This window comes from Narcine bancroftii, chromosome 2, assembly GCF_036971445.1.
Source record: "Narcine bancroftii isolate sNarBan1 chromosome 2, sNarBan1.hap1, whole genome shotgun sequence".
In the NCBI taxonomy this organism is placed as follows: Eukaryota; Metazoa; Chordata; class Chondrichthyes; order Torpediniformes; family Narcinidae; genus Narcine; species Narcine bancroftii.
In genome coordinates, this window is record NC_091470.1 from 322,095,876 (window position 1) to 322,114,419 (window position 18,544).

General features: G+C 42.3%; 1 protein-coding gene and 1 long non-coding RNA gene across 11 annotated transcripts in view; one reads left to right on the top strand and one right to left on the bottom strand.

Annotated features, from left to right (window-relative positions):
• Window positions 1-18,544, top strand: part of LOC138755608 (uncharacterized) — a 38,568-nt gene that overhangs the window by 12,202 nt on the left and 7,822 nt on the right. The window lies entirely within an intron of this gene.
• The window catches only part of tmem67 (transmembrane protein 67), a 115,730-nt gene continuing 103,536 nt past the window's right edge, over window positions 6,351-18,544 (bottom strand). For 9 of the 10 annotated variants that reach the window (XM_069921909.1, XM_069921910.1, XM_069921906.1 and 6 more), the window contains 8 exons: window positions 17,619-17,759; window positions 15,395-15,475; window positions 15,176-15,292; window positions 13,239-13,355; window positions 13,041-13,145; window positions 11,506-11,608; window positions 8,811-8,953; window positions 6,351-6,905 (listed from right to left, as the gene is read on the bottom strand). In XM_069921909.1, the coding sequence (XP_069778010.1) occupies window positions 6,825-6,905; window positions 8,811-8,953; window positions 11,506-11,608; window positions 13,041-13,145; window positions 13,239-13,355; window positions 15,176-15,292; window positions 15,395-15,475; window positions 17,619-17,759 (888 nt within the window). In that variant the 3' untranslated portion in view covers window positions 6,351-6,824. The remainder of the gene's footprint in view (window positions 6,906-8,810; window positions 8,954-11,505; window positions 11,609-13,040; window positions 13,146-13,238; window positions 13,356-15,175; window positions 15,293-15,394; window positions 15,476-17,618; window positions 17,760-18,544) is intronic. The other variant, XM_069921904.1, reaches the window with a different exon arrangement.

Sequence of the window (18,544 nt, forward strand, 5' to 3'; positions counted from 1 at the left end):
GAGGGCTCTGGGATGGGAAGAAAGGGAGAGCTCAGAGGAGTAGATGGGGGTGAGTAGGGCACGATGAGAGGGGATGAGGAAGATCATGGAGGAATCCAAGGAATCAGCTGAGATTGGTGTGGGAACTGGCGGTGGGTTGGCGAGGACGTCAGAATGGAATAGTTGGGACCAAGGTAAGTATCTACATTGACTAGCCTCAATCTGCCTTCTTTTAGCTCATAAGTTGAGGAAAGGCTCAGGCCTGAACTGAATTTTTGTTCCTATTAGTGGAAACTGAGCATTGTTAGCAGTGCTAATTGTCATTTAGAAAATGGGAAATATGCCTTCTTGAAATGTCTCCCAGAGTTCAGATAGTTACAGAATTCTGTGAATCAGTGAAGATAAGGTAAGGTGATTTATTTTAAAATCAGTGTTGCATGACTGGAACCAATTTCAACTGGTGTATTACTATCTCTGTGCTGTCCTCCATGAGATTTCCAACACTGGTAAGGCCCTTCTGCCCCACATGCCCATGCTAACCGAGTTGTATAACTAAGCAAATCCCATTTGCTGCATTTGGCCCATATCATTTTAGGTCTTTCCCATCCGTGTGCCTGCCTAAATGCCTTTTAAACTTTGCCATTATACCTGAATATACTACTGTACTTCTTCAGGCAGCTTATTACACATAATTATCATCCTCTGGTTGAAAAGTGTTCTTCAGATTTCTTAAAATTTTTCTGCTCTCGTTTTGGATATCTCTAGTATGGGACAATTCAAGTTCAAGTTTATAATTATAATGCAATTGTAAAGTGCAACTGGACAAAACCGCGTTCTTCAGTCCTCGGAGTAAAAACATGCAAACGCATATATATAGGCAGAGCACACAAGCGATTTATGTGCAGTACGTATATAAACTAACTAAATATTTTTAAATAATAGTAGATTCTTGGAGGGATTGTGTAAGCAGTATGAATAGTTCATCAGTCATTCTTCAGCCTCACTGCATGTGGGAAGAAGCTGTTCCTGAATCTTGTGGAGCTGGCTGATATTCCTGTATTTCTTTCCCAATAGGAGTAGCTGGAACATGCTGTGTGCGGGGTGGTAGGGGCCCTTAACAATTGAACTAGTGTGGCGGCTCACCACAAGGCAGACGAACCGGCCCCTCTTGTAAGCCACGCGGCGAGGCAGCCAGACAAAATGGCGCCATCGGGGGTTTCCCTTCCAGCTCGGGGCTCAGAGACCTGCGCTTGGGGGCCACATGATGCCCGGGTGACATCAGCACCCTCCAGCATGGTTCTCAGCCAGGTCCGGGCTTGGAGTATGTGCAGCCCAGCATCCTGCAATAAACCAGTCTGCTCATTGAGCTCAACCCGTCTGGTAGTGTGTGTTATTGCAGGAGCAGTGCAGCCGCCGCTACAATTGGTGACCCCGACTGGTTCAAACATCTTTGAACCCATCATGAGGAAGCCTGGGATCAGAGCTATAGCCGTAAAACTGCCTGAATTCTGGGTTCAGGAGCTTGAGACCTGGTTCGGCAACGTGGAGACCCAGTTTTACCTCCGCCAGATTTCGTCCGACACAACCAAATTCTACCATGTGGTCGCTGCCCTGGACCAGGCCACCGCCAGACGTGTGCTGCACCTTGTTCAGCACCCACCCGCTGAGGACAAGTACGAGACCATCAAGCGAGTGCTTACCGGGTCCCTCAGACTATCTAGACACCAGCGTGCAGCTCGACGGCCTGGGGGGCAGGTCCCCGATGGAACTGATGGACGAGATGCTCGTGCTCATGGGTGAGCACACCAACTGGCCACTTTTCGAGCGCATCTTCCTCAAACATATGCCCGGGGTCATCTGACGACTGCTGGTTCAGGAGAGCTTCACTGACCCGAGGAAGGTCGCCTAGAAGGCCCAAGAGCTATGGCTCGCTTGATTCTTAGAAGGCTCAGTAGTCCAGCAAGTCACGAGGCACAGGCACGATCACGCCAAGCCCGCCCCTAGTGCTGTGGTAGAGCACCCGGCCCCTGCAGGGGCCTCCAAGAGCATAACCAAGGCCGTAGCATCCGCTTTAGGCCTCTGCTTCTACCACCAGTGCTGGGGAGCCAAGGCCCGGAAGTGTCATCAGCCCTGCTCGTTCCAGGGAAACGACCAGGCTGGCTGCTGTTAATGGCTGCGGCGGCTGGTCAAGGTCACAGCCTTCTCTACCTGCAGGACTCAGTAAGCGGCCGGTGGTTCCTCGTTGACACTGGAGCCCAGATCAGTGTCATCCCGGCCATTGAATCCAGGAACTGACCTCGTGGATCTCCCCTCTGTGCAGCCAACGCAACGGAAATCCGGATGTATGGAGACAAGACAGTCCACTTCCTGATCGGCCAACGGAATTTTGCGTCGTCCCTCCTGACTGCCATCCTGGGTGCAGATTTCCTCCTCACACATGGGTTTCTGGTGGACATTCAAGGTAGGTGCCTGGTGGATGCCCATATCTTCCAGGCTGTTTGCCTCGACGACGCCCGCTCGGAGCAACTGCAGATGGCCTCGATCAGCGCGCCCAGAGACAAGTTCCAGCAGATCCTGGATGAGTTCCCGACACTCCTCAAGCCACAGTTCTCCACTGCCTTGCTTGCTATGGGGTGTTACACCACATCCCCACCCAGGGCCCGCTGGTTAACGCCAAGGCATGCCTGCTCCCGCTTGACAAGCTCCAGGTAGTGAAGGAGGAGTCTTCGCACCTGTTGGAGCTGGGGATCATTCGGTGGTCTGACAGCCCATGGGCCTCCCACTCCACCTGGTCCCAAAAGCCTCCAGCGGCTGGCATCCCTGCAGAGACTATCAATGGCTCAACGAGGCAACTGTTCCTGACCGTTACCCCATCCCTCACATCCAGGACTTTACGGCCAATCTGCATGGTGTGAGGGTCTTCTCCAAGGTTGACCTGGTGTGCAGATATCACCAGATCCCGGTGCACCCTGAGGACATACCCAAGATGGCCATCATCACCCCCTTAGGTTTGTTCGAATTCCTGCGCATGCCATTCGGGATCATGAACGCCGCTCAGACCTTCCAGCACCTCATGGACTCTGTGGGCAGGGACTTGGATTTTGTCTTTATTTATTTGGATGACATCCTCGTCGCCAGCAAGGATCAGGCGCAACACAAGGCCCACCTACGTGCCCTTTTCTCTCGGCTGGCCATAAACCTGGCCAAGTGCCAGTTCAGGAAAGAGTCCATGCAGTTCCTGGGCCATACTATCACGGCTGAAGGAGCTACGCCTGCCGCTGTGAAGGTCGCCGCTATCAGGGAGTTCCCATGCCCAGACAGCCTCAAGGGGCTGCAGGAGTTCATGGGCATGGTCAACATGTACAACCGCTTCATCCTGGGAGCTGCGTGCATCAGGCAGCCGCTGTTCACCCTCATCACAGCCAAGCACAAGACGCTCGCTTGGAACCCAGAAGCCTGCACCGCATTGGAGTCTGCCCTGGCGAAGGCTGCCATCCTGGAGCAGCAGGTGAATGGACATCAGAAACCGCTGGCATTCTTCAGCTGCCTGCTTCATGAGGAACGCAAGTATAGTGCCTTCAACCGCGAGTTACTGGGCATGTACCTGGCAGTGCGGCATTTCCGCTATTTTTTGGAGGGGAGAACTTTTACTATTTTCACAGACCACAAATGCCTCACCCAGGCGCTTGTGATGGCAAAGGATCCCTGGTCGGCCCGCCAGCAGCGTCACCTCTCCTTCATGTCAGAATTTACCACCAACATTCGTCACAAGGTGGGGAAGGACAATGTGGTTGCTGATTCACTCTCACGAATGGCCATCTGCGCGCTGACGCCCGGCCTCGACTTCGATCAGCTCGCCCCGGACCAGGAAGCTGATGAGGAGACGAGGCCTTCAAGACCATCATCACCGGCCTGCGGTTCCGAGACCTCCTGACTCTGAGCAGCGAAGGCACCATCCTGTGCAATATCTCCTTGGGCACCCTGTGGCCAGTGGTTCCCCAGCAGTGGCACAGGCAGGTCTTTCATCACATCCATGACCTTTCACATTCGTCCATCAGGTCCATGGTCCGAATGGTGGCAGAATGGTACATATGCCATTGACTGTGGAAGCAGATCACGGGCTGGGGCAGAAAATGCACCCATTGCCAGACGTCCAAGGTGCACAGCCATACCAGGGCGCCCATACAGGAGTTAGAGCACGTCCGAGAATGGTTCAGCCACATTCACATGGACATCGTTGGGCCCTTACCCATTTCCCGGGGCAACCGTTACCTGTTTACGGTGGTGGACCGCACCACTTGCTGGCCTGAGGCGATCCTGATGCCAGACGCCTCCACCGACTCCTGCTCCCGAGCACTGTTGCATGGTTGGGTCGCCCGGTTCGCCGTCCCGGCTCACCTCACCAGCGATTGGGGCACCCAGTTCACATCTGCGCTCTGGGCACAACTCGCCAACAGGTTGGGCATCCAGCTACACCACACCACGGCCTACCATCTGCAGGCCAATGGATTGGTTGAATGTCTGCACCGTAACCTTAAGTTGGTGCTCATGGCCCGCCTCACCAGTCCCGACTGGACGGACAAACTGCCTTGGGTGCTCCTCGACATCCGCTGCACTCCTAAGGAAGATCTGCAGGAGTCATCAGCTGAGCTGGTCTCTGGTGCGCTGCTGGCACTACCTGGTGAGTTCATCAACGCACCTCACAATCCCCAGCGGTCACCGCATGAACTACTTCCTCACCTCAGGGCACACTTGGACTCCTTCGTACCCCCACCGCCGCCCAGGCATGGCACCCACCCTTCTCACATTCCTGGCGAGCTGCTCTCTGCGGAGTTCATTTTCGTTTGGTGGGGCCCATCCACGGCACCTCTGCAGCGACCACACGAGGGGCCGTACTGTGTTGTACAGCGTTCTGGCTTAATGTTCACACTGGACTTGGGCGGCAGGCATAAACTGTTTACCATGGACAGGCTGAAGCCAGTGCACCTCGATCCTTCTGAGCCTGTGGTTGTTGCCCAGTGCAAGAAGTGAGGCTGCCCGGCAAAAAAGGATATTGATGCTGGTTCTGCGGGGGGGGGGGGGGGGGGGGCTGTGTGGTGCCTCACCACAAGGCAAGCGAACTGGCCCCGCTTGTAAGCCACGCGGCGGGGCAACCAGCCAAAATGGCACTGTCGGGGGTTTCCTTTCCTTCCAGCTCGGGGCTCAGAGACCCGCGTTTGGGACCACGTGACGCCTGGGTGACATCAGCACCTTCCAGCACAGTTCTCAGCCAGGCCCGGGCTGGGAGTATAAGTGCAGCCCAGCAGTCTGCAATAAATTAGTCTGCTCACTGAGCTCAACCCATCTGGTTGTGTGTGTTATTGCAGGAGCAGTGTAGCCACTGCTACACTATTTAAAAAAAAATTCAAATGTAAACTACTAGTAATTAAATATGAAATTAGAAAGGCAGCTATGTAACAATTGGTACTGCCATCACAGCCCAGGATACTGCCTGGAGCAGAAGACTGCTGGAGATATGGTTAGAAAACCAACATGACTGTGAGATATTCTTGTATATAAGACAATAGAGCAATGTTAATTGGTCTATGTCAAACCAGAGACTTTCAGTTCAGTTATTTTTGTCCTTTGAGGTGGAAATGGAGCAGGGCTCCCAGACCTAACTGACTTTGTCACTTCGGGTATCAGACATGGTCATAGGCATCTTTGTTCTATTCATCAGTAAGTGGGAGACTGTATACCAGAGAGTCAGCCCCCACAACTGTAATTTTGCAAGTCTAGAGCCTCTGTCCCCACAAGCTTTTAGAACATCTATGTGAGTTACTTTGTCCTAACAATGTGCTTACTTGCAATAGGTAAGCACAGTGGCAAAATTGTTTATCGATCTTCAGCAGGGTCTATCTGACAAGGTGCGCTCATTGTAAAAATGTTTTTCAGTGGAACCATTTGTTGATTCTAAAATATTGAAGGCAACGATGGAATTGTAACTATTGGAATGATATTTAAATGCCTGCTGCTATCTTTGTTAAGATTATAAAAAATGTGTTGTCCTTTGAGTTTTGGGATATTCAACTGTTTCTCCCAGGAGCTGATCATTCACCCAGTCTCGTCCAGATAACCTGCTTGTGATGATGAATAAAGATCTTGAACATCCACCAACTTCACTCTCTGCATTCCTTATACATTTTCATTTCTTAAAGCAAGTAGTTATAATCCTCTGCAATGCAAAAAAATGAACCTGTCCTCTTCAAAATTTGAATTGCATCAAGCTTTTTTGTTCCAAACTAGAAAAAAATCTAAATGAACACAGTTTTACAATCACTTTTTGAATCTACAAACAATGGGAAAGCACAAAACTGCAACTTACAGTGAAAATTGTTTTATTAAATGTACAAGGTTTGTCGACAAAATTTATGAACATTTTCCATTTTTGCACTCAAGTTTCAAAATATAAATTTGATTCACACATTTGAGCTGGGCTTAGGTTTAGAAACGTGAAGGATCTGAAGCTTTAAGGGAAGGGAAATCACTAAAATTACATTAAAGCAGCTCTCATTGCTTTCGTCACAAAATATCATTGGCATAAATCTCACACCCACCAGTTTGGGATAAGGTAAAGGGACCAGAAAGAGACTCGATAAACATACACTAGTAAACAAATGCCAAATTGTTAATACAACCATGCATTGTTGCCATAACATTAAAAAAAAAAATTGCCATCACTGTGTCACAACAAATGCAAACGATATTTGGAAATATGGGAAGGATCCAAGAGCAAGATTAGTTTTCAATTTAAGAGCTGCAGTTGACATGTATCCTCTGAATTGGCTCCTAAATTTCTGTACATTTCAGAGCAGGAATCTTTCATCAATCAGTGTTTTTGCAGCCAAGTTCTTGCGTCCTGCTGCATGACGAATGAACTGAAAAATCTTGGAATCAGAAAAGGCAAAAAAATTTTAGAGAAAGATCACAAAAATTGAAACAAGGAAGGAAGTCGTTCAGCCACCTCTGTGAGATCAATCTATCAAGTCCCAATCTATCAATCTGCAAATACATTTTTATTAAAATCTGCCACTGTCTGTAAGAGGTTTGAACTTTCTCTCAATGAACTGTGTGGGTTTTCTCCAGGTGCCTCAGTTACTTCAATTTCTCCAAAATATGCAAAGTTGGTGGGTTAAATGGATATAATTGGACAGCACTCCATTCATGGGCTAGAAGGCCCTTTGATCATGCTCTATTGTTAAAATAACCAAAAAATCAAATTTATTCTCTGCTCTTCATAATATGGCAATCTATACCACAAATTTCAGAAGTGCTGACTGTTCCTAGGTAATTTGTGCATATGGTCAACATGTGTCAGCCTGCATTGTGAAGGTGTTTTTCTGATTTGTAGTGCAATATTCTTGTAGCATAGGGAAAGGTGTGGGAACTCCCTAATGTTCTTCCTTATAAGACCGTAGGGCTTAATGAGCAGAATTACACTATTCACCCCATCGAGTCGGCCTCATCATGCGAATCATGGCTGATGTATTTTCCCTTTTAATCCAATTTTCTTGCCTTTTCCCCATAACCTTTGACATCCTTACTAATCAAGAACGTATCAACCTCTGCTTTATATATAGGGAATGACTTTGCCTCCACAGCCATCTCGGGTGATGAATTCTAGATTCATCTGACCTAAAAAGTGTCTTCCTATCTCTTTTCTAAAGGGATGTCCTCTTATTCTAAGGCTGTGCCTTTTGGTCCAAGACTCTTCCACAACTGGAAATATCTTCTCCACGCCCACTCTATCCAGCCCTCTCAATATGAGTAATGTTTCTTTCTTTTTTAAAAAATTATTTATTAATCAAAATGCAAGTAAATACATAATATTTGTCCCATTTGATCCCCCACCCCCCCAATCCTAACCCCTCACCCCTCACAACCCCCCTCTAATCTACCCCAAAAGAAAAAAAAGAATAGAAGATAGAAGAGGAGATCAACTTGCATAACAATCATCAACTATTCCCATGGTTTGGTGTAACCCCAAAAACCGTGGGAAAAAAAACTATAACAAATTCAAACCCGATAGGAGTAATGTTTCGATGAGATCCCCCTTCATCCTTCTAAACTTCAGCGAGTACAGGTGCAGAGTCCTTGAATGTTAACCCTCTCATCCCTGGGATCACTAATACCCAGAGCTTTATTTACCTGCAATTTGGGCATAATGCTGTGACCATTAATCATGGAATTGGCTTCCCAAATCCTCTTTATCAAAGCTGATCTTAATCTTGTCATGACACAACATGGACAAACATAAAATGGCATTTCCAAAGAGCAAAATATCAAAGGGTGAAATATGTCTTTGCCTGTCAGTATGAAAACACTAGTCACCATTGTTCAACATTAATCAACCAATGCTCTACTCCAATCTGCAAGTCAGAAAAATGTGAAGTTAAACATTCTCCCCACTATCAATCTTTCTTTGTGAATTTAAAACAGAATATGCTAGGAAAACTCAGCAAGTCAGACAACATCTTGGTGAAATAAAATGATTTTTTTCTAGATTGATGACTTTTCATCAGAATGACTTTGATAAAAAGTCACTGGCTGAAATCTTGGGTAAAATATTATATACCACTAACTAACAGTTCCACCGAGATGTCAGTATATATGACTTTCCAGTAGGCTGCTAGACTCACAACTGAGTCGCACAGTGGAGCACTGGGGTTTGTTGAGCTTGGAGGCTGGATATATTTTGCACTTGGTGTTGGCCATTGCCTATCATAAAGTTAATAAAGTCATATAATTTTCCTGCTTGCATAAATTAATCCCAAGTACAAATGCACACATACCTTTTGTTGTATGCAAGTTAGAATGGAAGCAAAAATAAAATTTTGAGTAGCAAGATCCACAATGCAGAAGAATAGCATATCAAAAAGGAGAAGTGTTCCTTCATTGCCATAGTATAGGACATCAGTGAAGGAAAGGTTTTCATCTGAGATAAAATAGAGCAAAATGTTCCAGTAAGCGAACTGCACCATTCATATATTTTTTGACTTAATAATGATTAAAGGTCCATTTTGTTCTGTTATATACATTGGTCCTGATTTTTCAGACCATGATGAAAGTTCACCACTCTTTTCTAACCTTTAAGAAAGCTCTCCACAAGGACATAGCAAACTCTTTGGCAAGAATGTCACCTTTTCCAAATCCTGCTGCTGTCATTTCAAAAAAATCCAGAGCATGCAGACTATGATGACATCAAGCTGGCTGAATAGCCAATAGCAAGAAGTTATCACAAAAAACAAGAGGAAATAAAAAAAGCTTTTTTATTTAAGCTTTTCAAACTGCCCCCTAAACTCACATTCCACCTTAAGCAATCCCTATACCATAAGTGGTCTGTGATTAGTAAGGGGATGCTTAAGGTAGTATGAGTGGGAAGGCAAGGTTGAAAATTACTGCTCTAGACCCAATTGTTACTGAAATATTTTGCTTGAGAAAATTGTCGTTGGCCCATTTCCTTTGGAGTTATGAAACTGCACATAACAAGTCAATGAGGTACAATTAAAACAGTGGTTTTCAACTTTTTAATTTCCATTCACACACCACCTTAAGTAATCCCTTACTAATCACAGGGCACTTATGGCATAGGGATAGCTTAAAGTAGAATGTGAGTTTCGGGGGCAGTTTGAAAACCACTGATTCAGACTGTCACACAGTGTTCAGAGTATAGATCTGTAAGGGTAGAAATTGAAATTTTATACGTTAACAAAAAGGTTAATTCCAAACAGCTGTACTAGCTTTGGGGGGCGATGCAGAGGAGGCTCACCAGGTTGATTAATGAAATGATGGGTTATTTTATGAGATTGAATGAGTAGCCTGGGATTATATTGGAATTTAGAAGGATCTTATAGAAAAGAATCGATAAGATAGAAACAGGGAAGTTGCTGCCACTGGCAGGTGAGGCGAGAACAAGGAAACATAAGTTCATTATTCGGGGGAGTTGATTTAAGACAGATGAGGAAGAACTGCTTCTCCCAGATGGTAGTAAATTTGTGGAATTCTAGGTCTATTAACTAATAGAGGCTGGCTGTTTAAATGTATTTAAGACACAAGTAGATAGATTTTTGAATAATGGGGGAATTAGGTATTATGAAGAACTGAGTCTTCAGCCAGATCAACCATGGTTTATTGAATGACAGAGTAGGCTTGATGGGCCAGATGACCTATGCCTGCTTCTATTTCTCATGTTCTTTTTTTCTTAAAATGCCTTAGTTAACTGGTAAATAAAATTCTATTTCTATAAAGGAATTATATCAGATATGCAGAAAATTTGTTTCTCAGGGCTAAAAGTTTGCTATGTAATTATTATGTTGTAGAATGCCATTTAGCATTTTCTAAAACATGCAACAAAGCATAATATATTCAGAATATTTTATCTTAAATTCATGTCAATTTAAATGATTTTCCTTAATTACAATAAGAAGACTGAAATACATCTTATGGAAAACATCAAATTACTGCCCACAACTTTGCATTTTTGTATCAAACTTAGTAGCAATGGAAATATTGGAATTGCTTTCAGATCTGGGAGTTATGAAATCAGAAGTTAATCAGTTAAGAATCTTTACATACAACGTAGGTGATTATGTTTCTGATATTTCCTCATACGATATATAAAACTGGTGACCATTTTAATTTGGAAAGAACTTGTTGGAAACAAATATCTGTTCCCAAAATATGTGTTCATGAGTCATTGCTTCTCAGCATGTCAATCAGCAAATCTACTCATCTGGCAGAAGTACGTAATATTCATTAGGTAGCTGCATTGAAAATGCCAAGCTAACGAAGGAAAAGCTACTTTGGTAGGTAACATATTCAAGTTCAAAATGAGCTCTCAGAGCATCCAGTGTCATCCAGAATAAACATTTAAATCATGGTAAAAAAGTTCTTAATCTCAAAGGTAAAATGTTTTTGCTTCACTGAGTCAGACACATTTTTATCCCAGAAGAGCAATAAACCAATTTGATTATGCTTTTCTCTTATATTTCAAAAATTAATTGAATTTTACTTGATCTAATAATGTTTTTGTCCATTTATGATGCTATAATCAAATTTATTGCAGGACAAGGTATGTTAAAATTTTAATTCATCTTGTTAATTATTGTTATTAATTTGTCTTATTAAAAGGAACTGAATAATTCATCAGTATTTATCACCCTTAATTCAATAAAATAAAATCAAGTTATTCAATCTAAAATTCTTCTTTCAATGGTTATTCATATTCCTCATTATATTTTATAATTGTAATGTAACTACTGTATAAATTTTAAGAAAAAATGAGTTGAAATACAGTAAAATCACCATTATTCAGAATTCAAGCAAACAGCAAAAAAATTGCAGAAAAATATAAAAGTTCAAAATTAGTGCCCCCTTGAGGTAAGTTTGCTAATCACATAACACACAATCTCAAGTAACCAGAATATTCACTTATCTGGGATCTACCAATCCCCACAGGAGCCCGGTAATTTTTTTTTACTGTAATACCATTATAAAAGATGGTCTTGTCTATTGGTTCATGCAGCTCCATCCCAATTATTCTTTCCAATAACAATTTATCTTGAATAATATAATCCATGTCATGAAGAGCCTGTAGCCATACAAAATAAAAAGTTCCTTTGTGTAAAAACTATTAGCAGGGTGTTCATTCTGAAAATTATTTTAGCAATGTAATAGAGTTACAATTACTGGAATTTTGTAATAAAAACATTAAGATAAAAACTGCCAGTGTCAATCCTTTTCCTTTGAATCAATTCTTGGCCTATAGAAAACTAAATGGAGCCAGTTCTGGGTGGCATGGTTAGTTTAGCAGTGAGCTTAACACTTTTACAGCACCAACCACCTGGGTTTGAATCTAGCACTGTTTGCAAAGAGTTTGTATGCTCTCCCCACGTCTGCGTGGGTTTCCTCTAGTTGCTCCGGTTTCCTCCCACTGTTCAAAAAATGTACTGGGGTTGCAGGTCAATTGGGTGTATTTGGGTGGCATGGGCTCATGGCTGAACAGGCCTATATTTCTGCATTTTAAAAATGTAAAATTTAATTAGCTTGTAAATTAAGAGAAAACAGGTAATTCACCCACTCAAACTGGTTGTGGGAGGTACTTAATGAGAATAGGTTTGGCTATACTCCTTTTCTTCTACTCTTTTCTTACTCACTTAATATCCCTCCACTGTTGATTCTTTGTGTCTGCCTCTCAATTTACTTTCCCATCAATCTTTGTGTCATTATCAGACTTGGATACAGCACTAATTTTGAAGTAGTTTGCTGTTAGTCAACCTCAAATGGCCTCTTATTTACTCACAGTTAACTAAAGATCTCAAAAGATGTAGTGATAAAATACAGCTATGTTAACAAGGCTAAAGTCAGACAAACATATTTCGGAAAGGCACAAGAGATTGCAGATGTTGTAATCTGGAGTAAAAAACCAAACTGCTGGAGGAGATCTGATGTAGAGTTTTAACATTGACCATTCCTCTGCTATCACAGATACTGCCTGACCCATTAAGCTCATTCAGCAATTTGTTTCTTGCCTTTGGGTATGTATGATGTTTCCATAATTGTTGTCATGTGAGCAATAAAGCAATTGGATAAGTTATAATCAAGATATTTAAGAGTTAAGTAATTATCAATAAGCCTCAAGAAATGTTACCAATTTTCTTTGTCCAATTATATCAATATAGTAAATCAACAGTGGAGAAAGCAGAAACGCCAATGTAATATCAATATCAGTAATCTAATTTGTCTTAATTTCTGTAGCAGTTTATATGGATGGTCAGCCTAAAGAACACTACTCCACTTGTGTCAGGGTGATCTCCCCTAATATCTTTACAAATATTCCTTCAAAATATTTATGAATTTGTAAAACAAAACATAATAATCAGAATTCTAATCAGAAATTATAGAATTAGTGGTCAAGGTAAAGTAAGTATTTTTAATGACTGGAAGCATTAATGTTTGACATGGGCTAACAGAATTCCTTGTTATCACTTGTAAAATGAATTAAAAAAACCCAAGATGCCTACATGATCAATGAATGAACCAAGAAATTTATTTGTGGTATTATAGGCCTTCATTCTCTGTTCAACAGCATCCTCCGAATTACGCATCAGATGGTTGGGTGTTCTGGTCTGCAAAATCGATTTAAACAATCAGAAGAGAGCTTTTAATGTTTTTGTAAATCATTTATTTAATGTCTTGTGATAACAAATTCGTATTCAAACCCAATTTAGTGGCTCCCGAATCTTGTCATATTGCTCTCTGATCTTATCTGTGATAAATATCTGAAAAGTTTCAATTTCTGTATTGGGAACCAAGCCTCTTTGACCACATAGACTTTCCTATAAATGAAAAAGTATCTGTGATTACAATATGTCCACTTATAAAATAATTGAATATGCCAATAGAGAACAAATAAATGAAACAATAATATATATGTAATATACACACAGACACATACACATAACCTTGAGATTCATAACAAAACATGTATTTTCAGAGAATAATCGACTAGAGAGTCTTACCTTTTGGTCACACATCATTAAATTGCAAAGATGTGCCCATAATTTCCTGGACTCAACCAAGTGTGTATACACAGAAAGGTGATTGTGAAAGGAAAAGGTTTTTGCTAAAAGTATACACTGAAAGGACACTTAGAAATGATCAAAATTGTGTCAAGAACTTGAGAATTGATGAAGCATATGCATAACAGAATAAAATGCTCAAGCTACTTTCTTGCTTTTACTGGGTTTGGGAGCAGAAATAATTTCTGGTAAAAAATGGGATCTAAGAAAGCAATATGACTACCACAAGGAAAATATGTCAGCTTGAAACCTTCTTGTAATTTTACTTGCTGTACAGTTTATGGGATGTCTATCTGGACCACTAAAAAATAAATTTTCTCACTGCACCATATGTCACAATAAACTCAAACTATGTTTTTCAATTTAGAATTACAGTAATACAGGTACCATATTACAAACCCAAAAGCATATTTTTGAGAGATCAACTAGCTAGAAATTAGAAATATTTTTTAGAGTTTTATAAATAATATGAATTGTGTGGATATATCTGAATTCCCCTAAGCTGGAAAATGTAATATAAAGTGGGCTCATTTATTCCTATATAAATATTTTTAAATAAACAACAACAAATGCTGCAACATTATAAATTAAAACAGGAAATTCTGCAAGGCCCGATGGAAGAGAAATGGCTGTTAACATTACAACGAGAAACATCTGCACACCCATTTTGTCAGAAGATGCAAATGGTGAGCAGGGTATCCAAAGGGCCTCAGGCTTCCTGATCGTATTGGAGATTCGGTACAGGGGCTGAAAAGAGTTGCACAGGAGGTTGTGCAGCTATGGAGGTTACGGAATGCAGGAGGCAGTGGCATCAGAGCAGGTGGTGGGATCCAACGATACTCAATGTCTCTGAAGGGACTCTCTTTTGCTTTTCTCTCCCTTTTTGGGATGGCTTGCTGGACCAGTAGCATCTCTTTTCAATTATCAAAAGTTGGAGAAACCTAGCAGGTCAAGCAGCATCCACAGGAAGTAAAAGGTATTAATTGATTCGGGCCTGAGCCCTTTGTTGGGAATGTGGAAAAGCAAGTAGATGATTAAGTAACAGGTGGGGATAGGGAGAGGGGAGGAGGGAGGAAGTGGAAGGGGGAGAAGCACTGGCTAATAGGTACAAGGATGGGATACTGGTAGGAGGGTAGAAGAGAAAGAAGCAGACGTGATGGGGAAAGAGTAGAGGGCAAAAGAGACTAATACCCTATTAGGAGAAGGAAGGGAAGGAGGTGGGGAGTTGGAGGAAAGGAGAGAGAGAAGTAGGGAAGAGACCAGTTTATAGGTAAACAAATTTTACATATTTATGTGCATGACAATAAAGAAATCTTGTTAAACAGGAAAGTCTATAGACATTTGATTGTATTGAGCGCATATAAAGGAACCTTGATAGTTTCAAATATCTTTCACAATCATAAAATCTGATCAAAAATTCTCTAGTGTAATTCTGGCAATTGCAGTGAGTTTAGGCTTCAATGCTGAAGATTTGGCCTTGTAAGAACGTTAATTATTCTATATTTCACTGCTCAAACCCATTGTTTCTTTTCATAACTTTTATTTCTTTTTGTAGATTTGTGTAAAAGATAGTATACCGCCTCTCTCTTTAGATTAAGGTTCATTTCTTCCATGTTAGTATCAGCATGACCATGTACAGATCTCCCATGGATGTAGTATCCAAAGCATTTGTGTGACAAAATGATAACGGATATCTACAAAATAATAATGCAGACCAGGAATTAATAACTATTTTAATTTTGTGAAAATAATTATTGAAAATGTTAAAAAAAAGTCTCAAGTCTTACAGTACTCACATTACTGACTGAGCAAACATCAATAAACTGACTTATTCTGTCTTCCACAAATCGTTCATATATACCGATGCCAAAAATTATCTACAGAAAAAATACAATTATTTAATATTTTGAAACACTTCAAAATTATCAAAAATGATTTCCCTTCATCTACTTATATCATGGTGCAAACTCTAATACACCTGCAATTGAGACCAATAAGCCATTTGCCTCCTCGTCATTTGCTGTACCTGTCTGTTTTTATGATTCATGTACAAGAAGAACTAAATTTCTCTGTACTTCAGTCATCTGAGATCTTTCACCATTCATGTAATACCTTTGGACTCCTCTTACCAAATGCTTGTGCATCTGAAGTAAAGAAAAATCACTGGGTTTTGAGCTGATATCAACTGTTAATCAGAAGAAATATGGAAATGAGAATGAATTGGGAAAATAGTGAAAGGATTGAATATACATAGAAATTTGACGATTCAGCCTTCCTATTTCATAATCAGCCACAGTAATGTCCAAGGGCATAATGGAAACCTCTCTTTCCTCCAAGAAAGCTAAAATATGCATACACTTCTCTTCTTATTGTTCATTGCTGGCTCCTTTGTGCTACCTTCTCCTGGAAGATACAGAAAATATACTGGTGATTACCCTTAATCTTTTCAGATAATGTGGCACATGGGAAATCAATTACTTTCAAATTGTTAACGTGCATAAATAGTTGCCAATATGTGTGACTTATGAATTGTGGGTTTGGCCATTTGAAATACTGTAATGGGAAGTACATGATGATGAGATAAAGAACAGAAATAAATGAATTGATAAAGATTGTTAATAGACTGAGATATGAAATGAGGATCTGATAAACATAAAAACAGTAGAAATGGGAACAGGATTAGTCCATCTGGTCTGTCAAACTTGTTCCACCATTTAGTAAGATTAAGGCTGATCTGGTTACTCCGCCTGTTCCACATAATGGTTAATTTCCCTATTGTTCAAAAAAAATCTGTGTCTAAAATACATTCAAGGAGGCAGCCCCAGATTCATGACTCTCTTTGAGGAGCAGTTCTTCTCTGTCTAATCCCATGAATCTTGAAGTAGAGCCAGTGGAACCAAGCTCCCTGCTTTTACCTTGCCTATTCCTTCCATAAATAAAATCAAGGTTTACGGTTCCTTTTATTCTCACATAATAAAAATGTAATACGTATGATATACTTCTTTTGTTTTCCATAAGGCTAAGAGTCGTCATGAGCGTTGCCCAGTGCCCCTAACAATAAGATTAAGAGAAGCAAGAGTCCCTTCAGAGACACTGAGTGTCTATGTATTAATCACCAGTGATCCCGCAGCCCCTGCAGCAACACAGACTCCCTTTAAAATCATTGCCACCTTGAGCTCCACACCCAAACCTCTGGTATGATTAGGAAGCCTTCAGCACCCAAGGTTTTTTGGGAGCCATTTTTTGGCCTCAGCACCCCCTCGAGTCCCAGATCTGATACTTGGTGCCCACGAGCTAGAATTCAACAGCCTGCAGCCTGTGTGGATCCTTTGATTGCAAGTCGCCAGCAGTGCACAGCCTGTTTGAGTCATTTGACCACATTGCTGGTCCGCTGCCACCATTTAATAAGATTAAAGCTGATCTGGTTACCTGTAGGGTCATCTCCCATGCTTCTCCCTCTTAATGGGGGAGGGTTTCTCCCTGTTTATGGTGGCCTGTGCCGGTTTGCTGCCTCCCCCAGGGTCTATAACCCTAGCACAGGCCATGCCATCTTGGGCACAGCCCTCCATGGTTGCAAGGTTAAAAAATATACCATCATCTCCTTTAACAGACCTTTTAAAGCCTGTGTGGAGCTGTCAGCATCAGAACTGGGCAATAGAACCCTGCCAAGCAATGCTGTGTCTCTGCGCCCTGTCCTCCCAGAATGGCACTGGGATAGTGCTGTCATTATAGCAGCTCCAGCAGCATTGCCCCCTCGATGCGATCCATGATTATCCCTCATCATTCTGAACTCCAATGAGTTAGGTCACAGGCTACTCAATCTCTCCTGAGACAACCTTTACCATCCCCTCGTCACACCACCTGGACACAGCAGAGGCATATGGTTGTGTTGCTGGTCCTCTTGATCTCTGCAATCATTATAGTTTATAGTGGTAGCCAAAGATCAGAACAGCCACTGCCAACTAGGGTATCTATCTTGACTCTATACGGGTCCTCTGGCTAACATTCAAAGGTCATCACCTGAATGAGACCAACTGACAGCCAAATAGTTGTAGCTACACCATATCTCAGAATACGGCTAGATGGTATAACACTGCTTTCAGCACTGCTGCTCAGTCTTGGGTAAGGATCCATTGTCGTCAGATTTGCAAAACCGACAATCTAAAAAGAACAAAAGAAAGTCAATTCACTTGCAACTCATGATAACTTAAAAATGTTGCTGTCTGAATTGTAAAATTAGATTTGGAACAATAGAAACTTTAAATTATATCACTATTCATTACAAATCCTAAGTAGTAAAATTAGAGCAAAGATTCTTTAAGACCATAAGACATAGGAGCAAAATTAAGCCATTCAGCGAGTTGGATCCTCTCAACCTGTAGTGAACTGGGAATTCACTAGGGGTGCGATGCTCTAAGGATTGGCTCCGGCCACCCAATGCCAGTGTTGTAGGCCATGGCCTTCCTGTGGGGCTGTGCAGCGAGAGCTGCAATGCAAGAAAACCCGACGGCCATCCTGCACGTTTCGAAATTGGCGCCATCTTCAACCGACGAGGAGGGAGCAAGGCCATCTTGCTGCACTGTGTGGTCTTTACCATCTTGCTGGTGTTCAAATTCCATGCCATCTACAATGGTGAAAGAAGGAGGAGGAGGGTGGCCATCTTGCTGAGCCTCATGGCCCCTGCTGTCTTGCCTGCACGAGGATCTGAACGTGCAGAGGGGAGGGGGGGAGTGACTCCAGCGAGGGGAACGATGGCATCTCCGGAGTCTTGGCAGTGATGGTGTTGGACCATTAGATACCACACCAACTGAACAATTCCACAACAAAGGTATGGGTTAATGGGCATAAACTCCTGATCCCAAGGACCAAGAAGGCTTTGAGGAGGTGCCTGGGCTTCTTCTCTTATTGCGCCCAATAGGTCCCTCAATATGCCAACATGGTCTGTT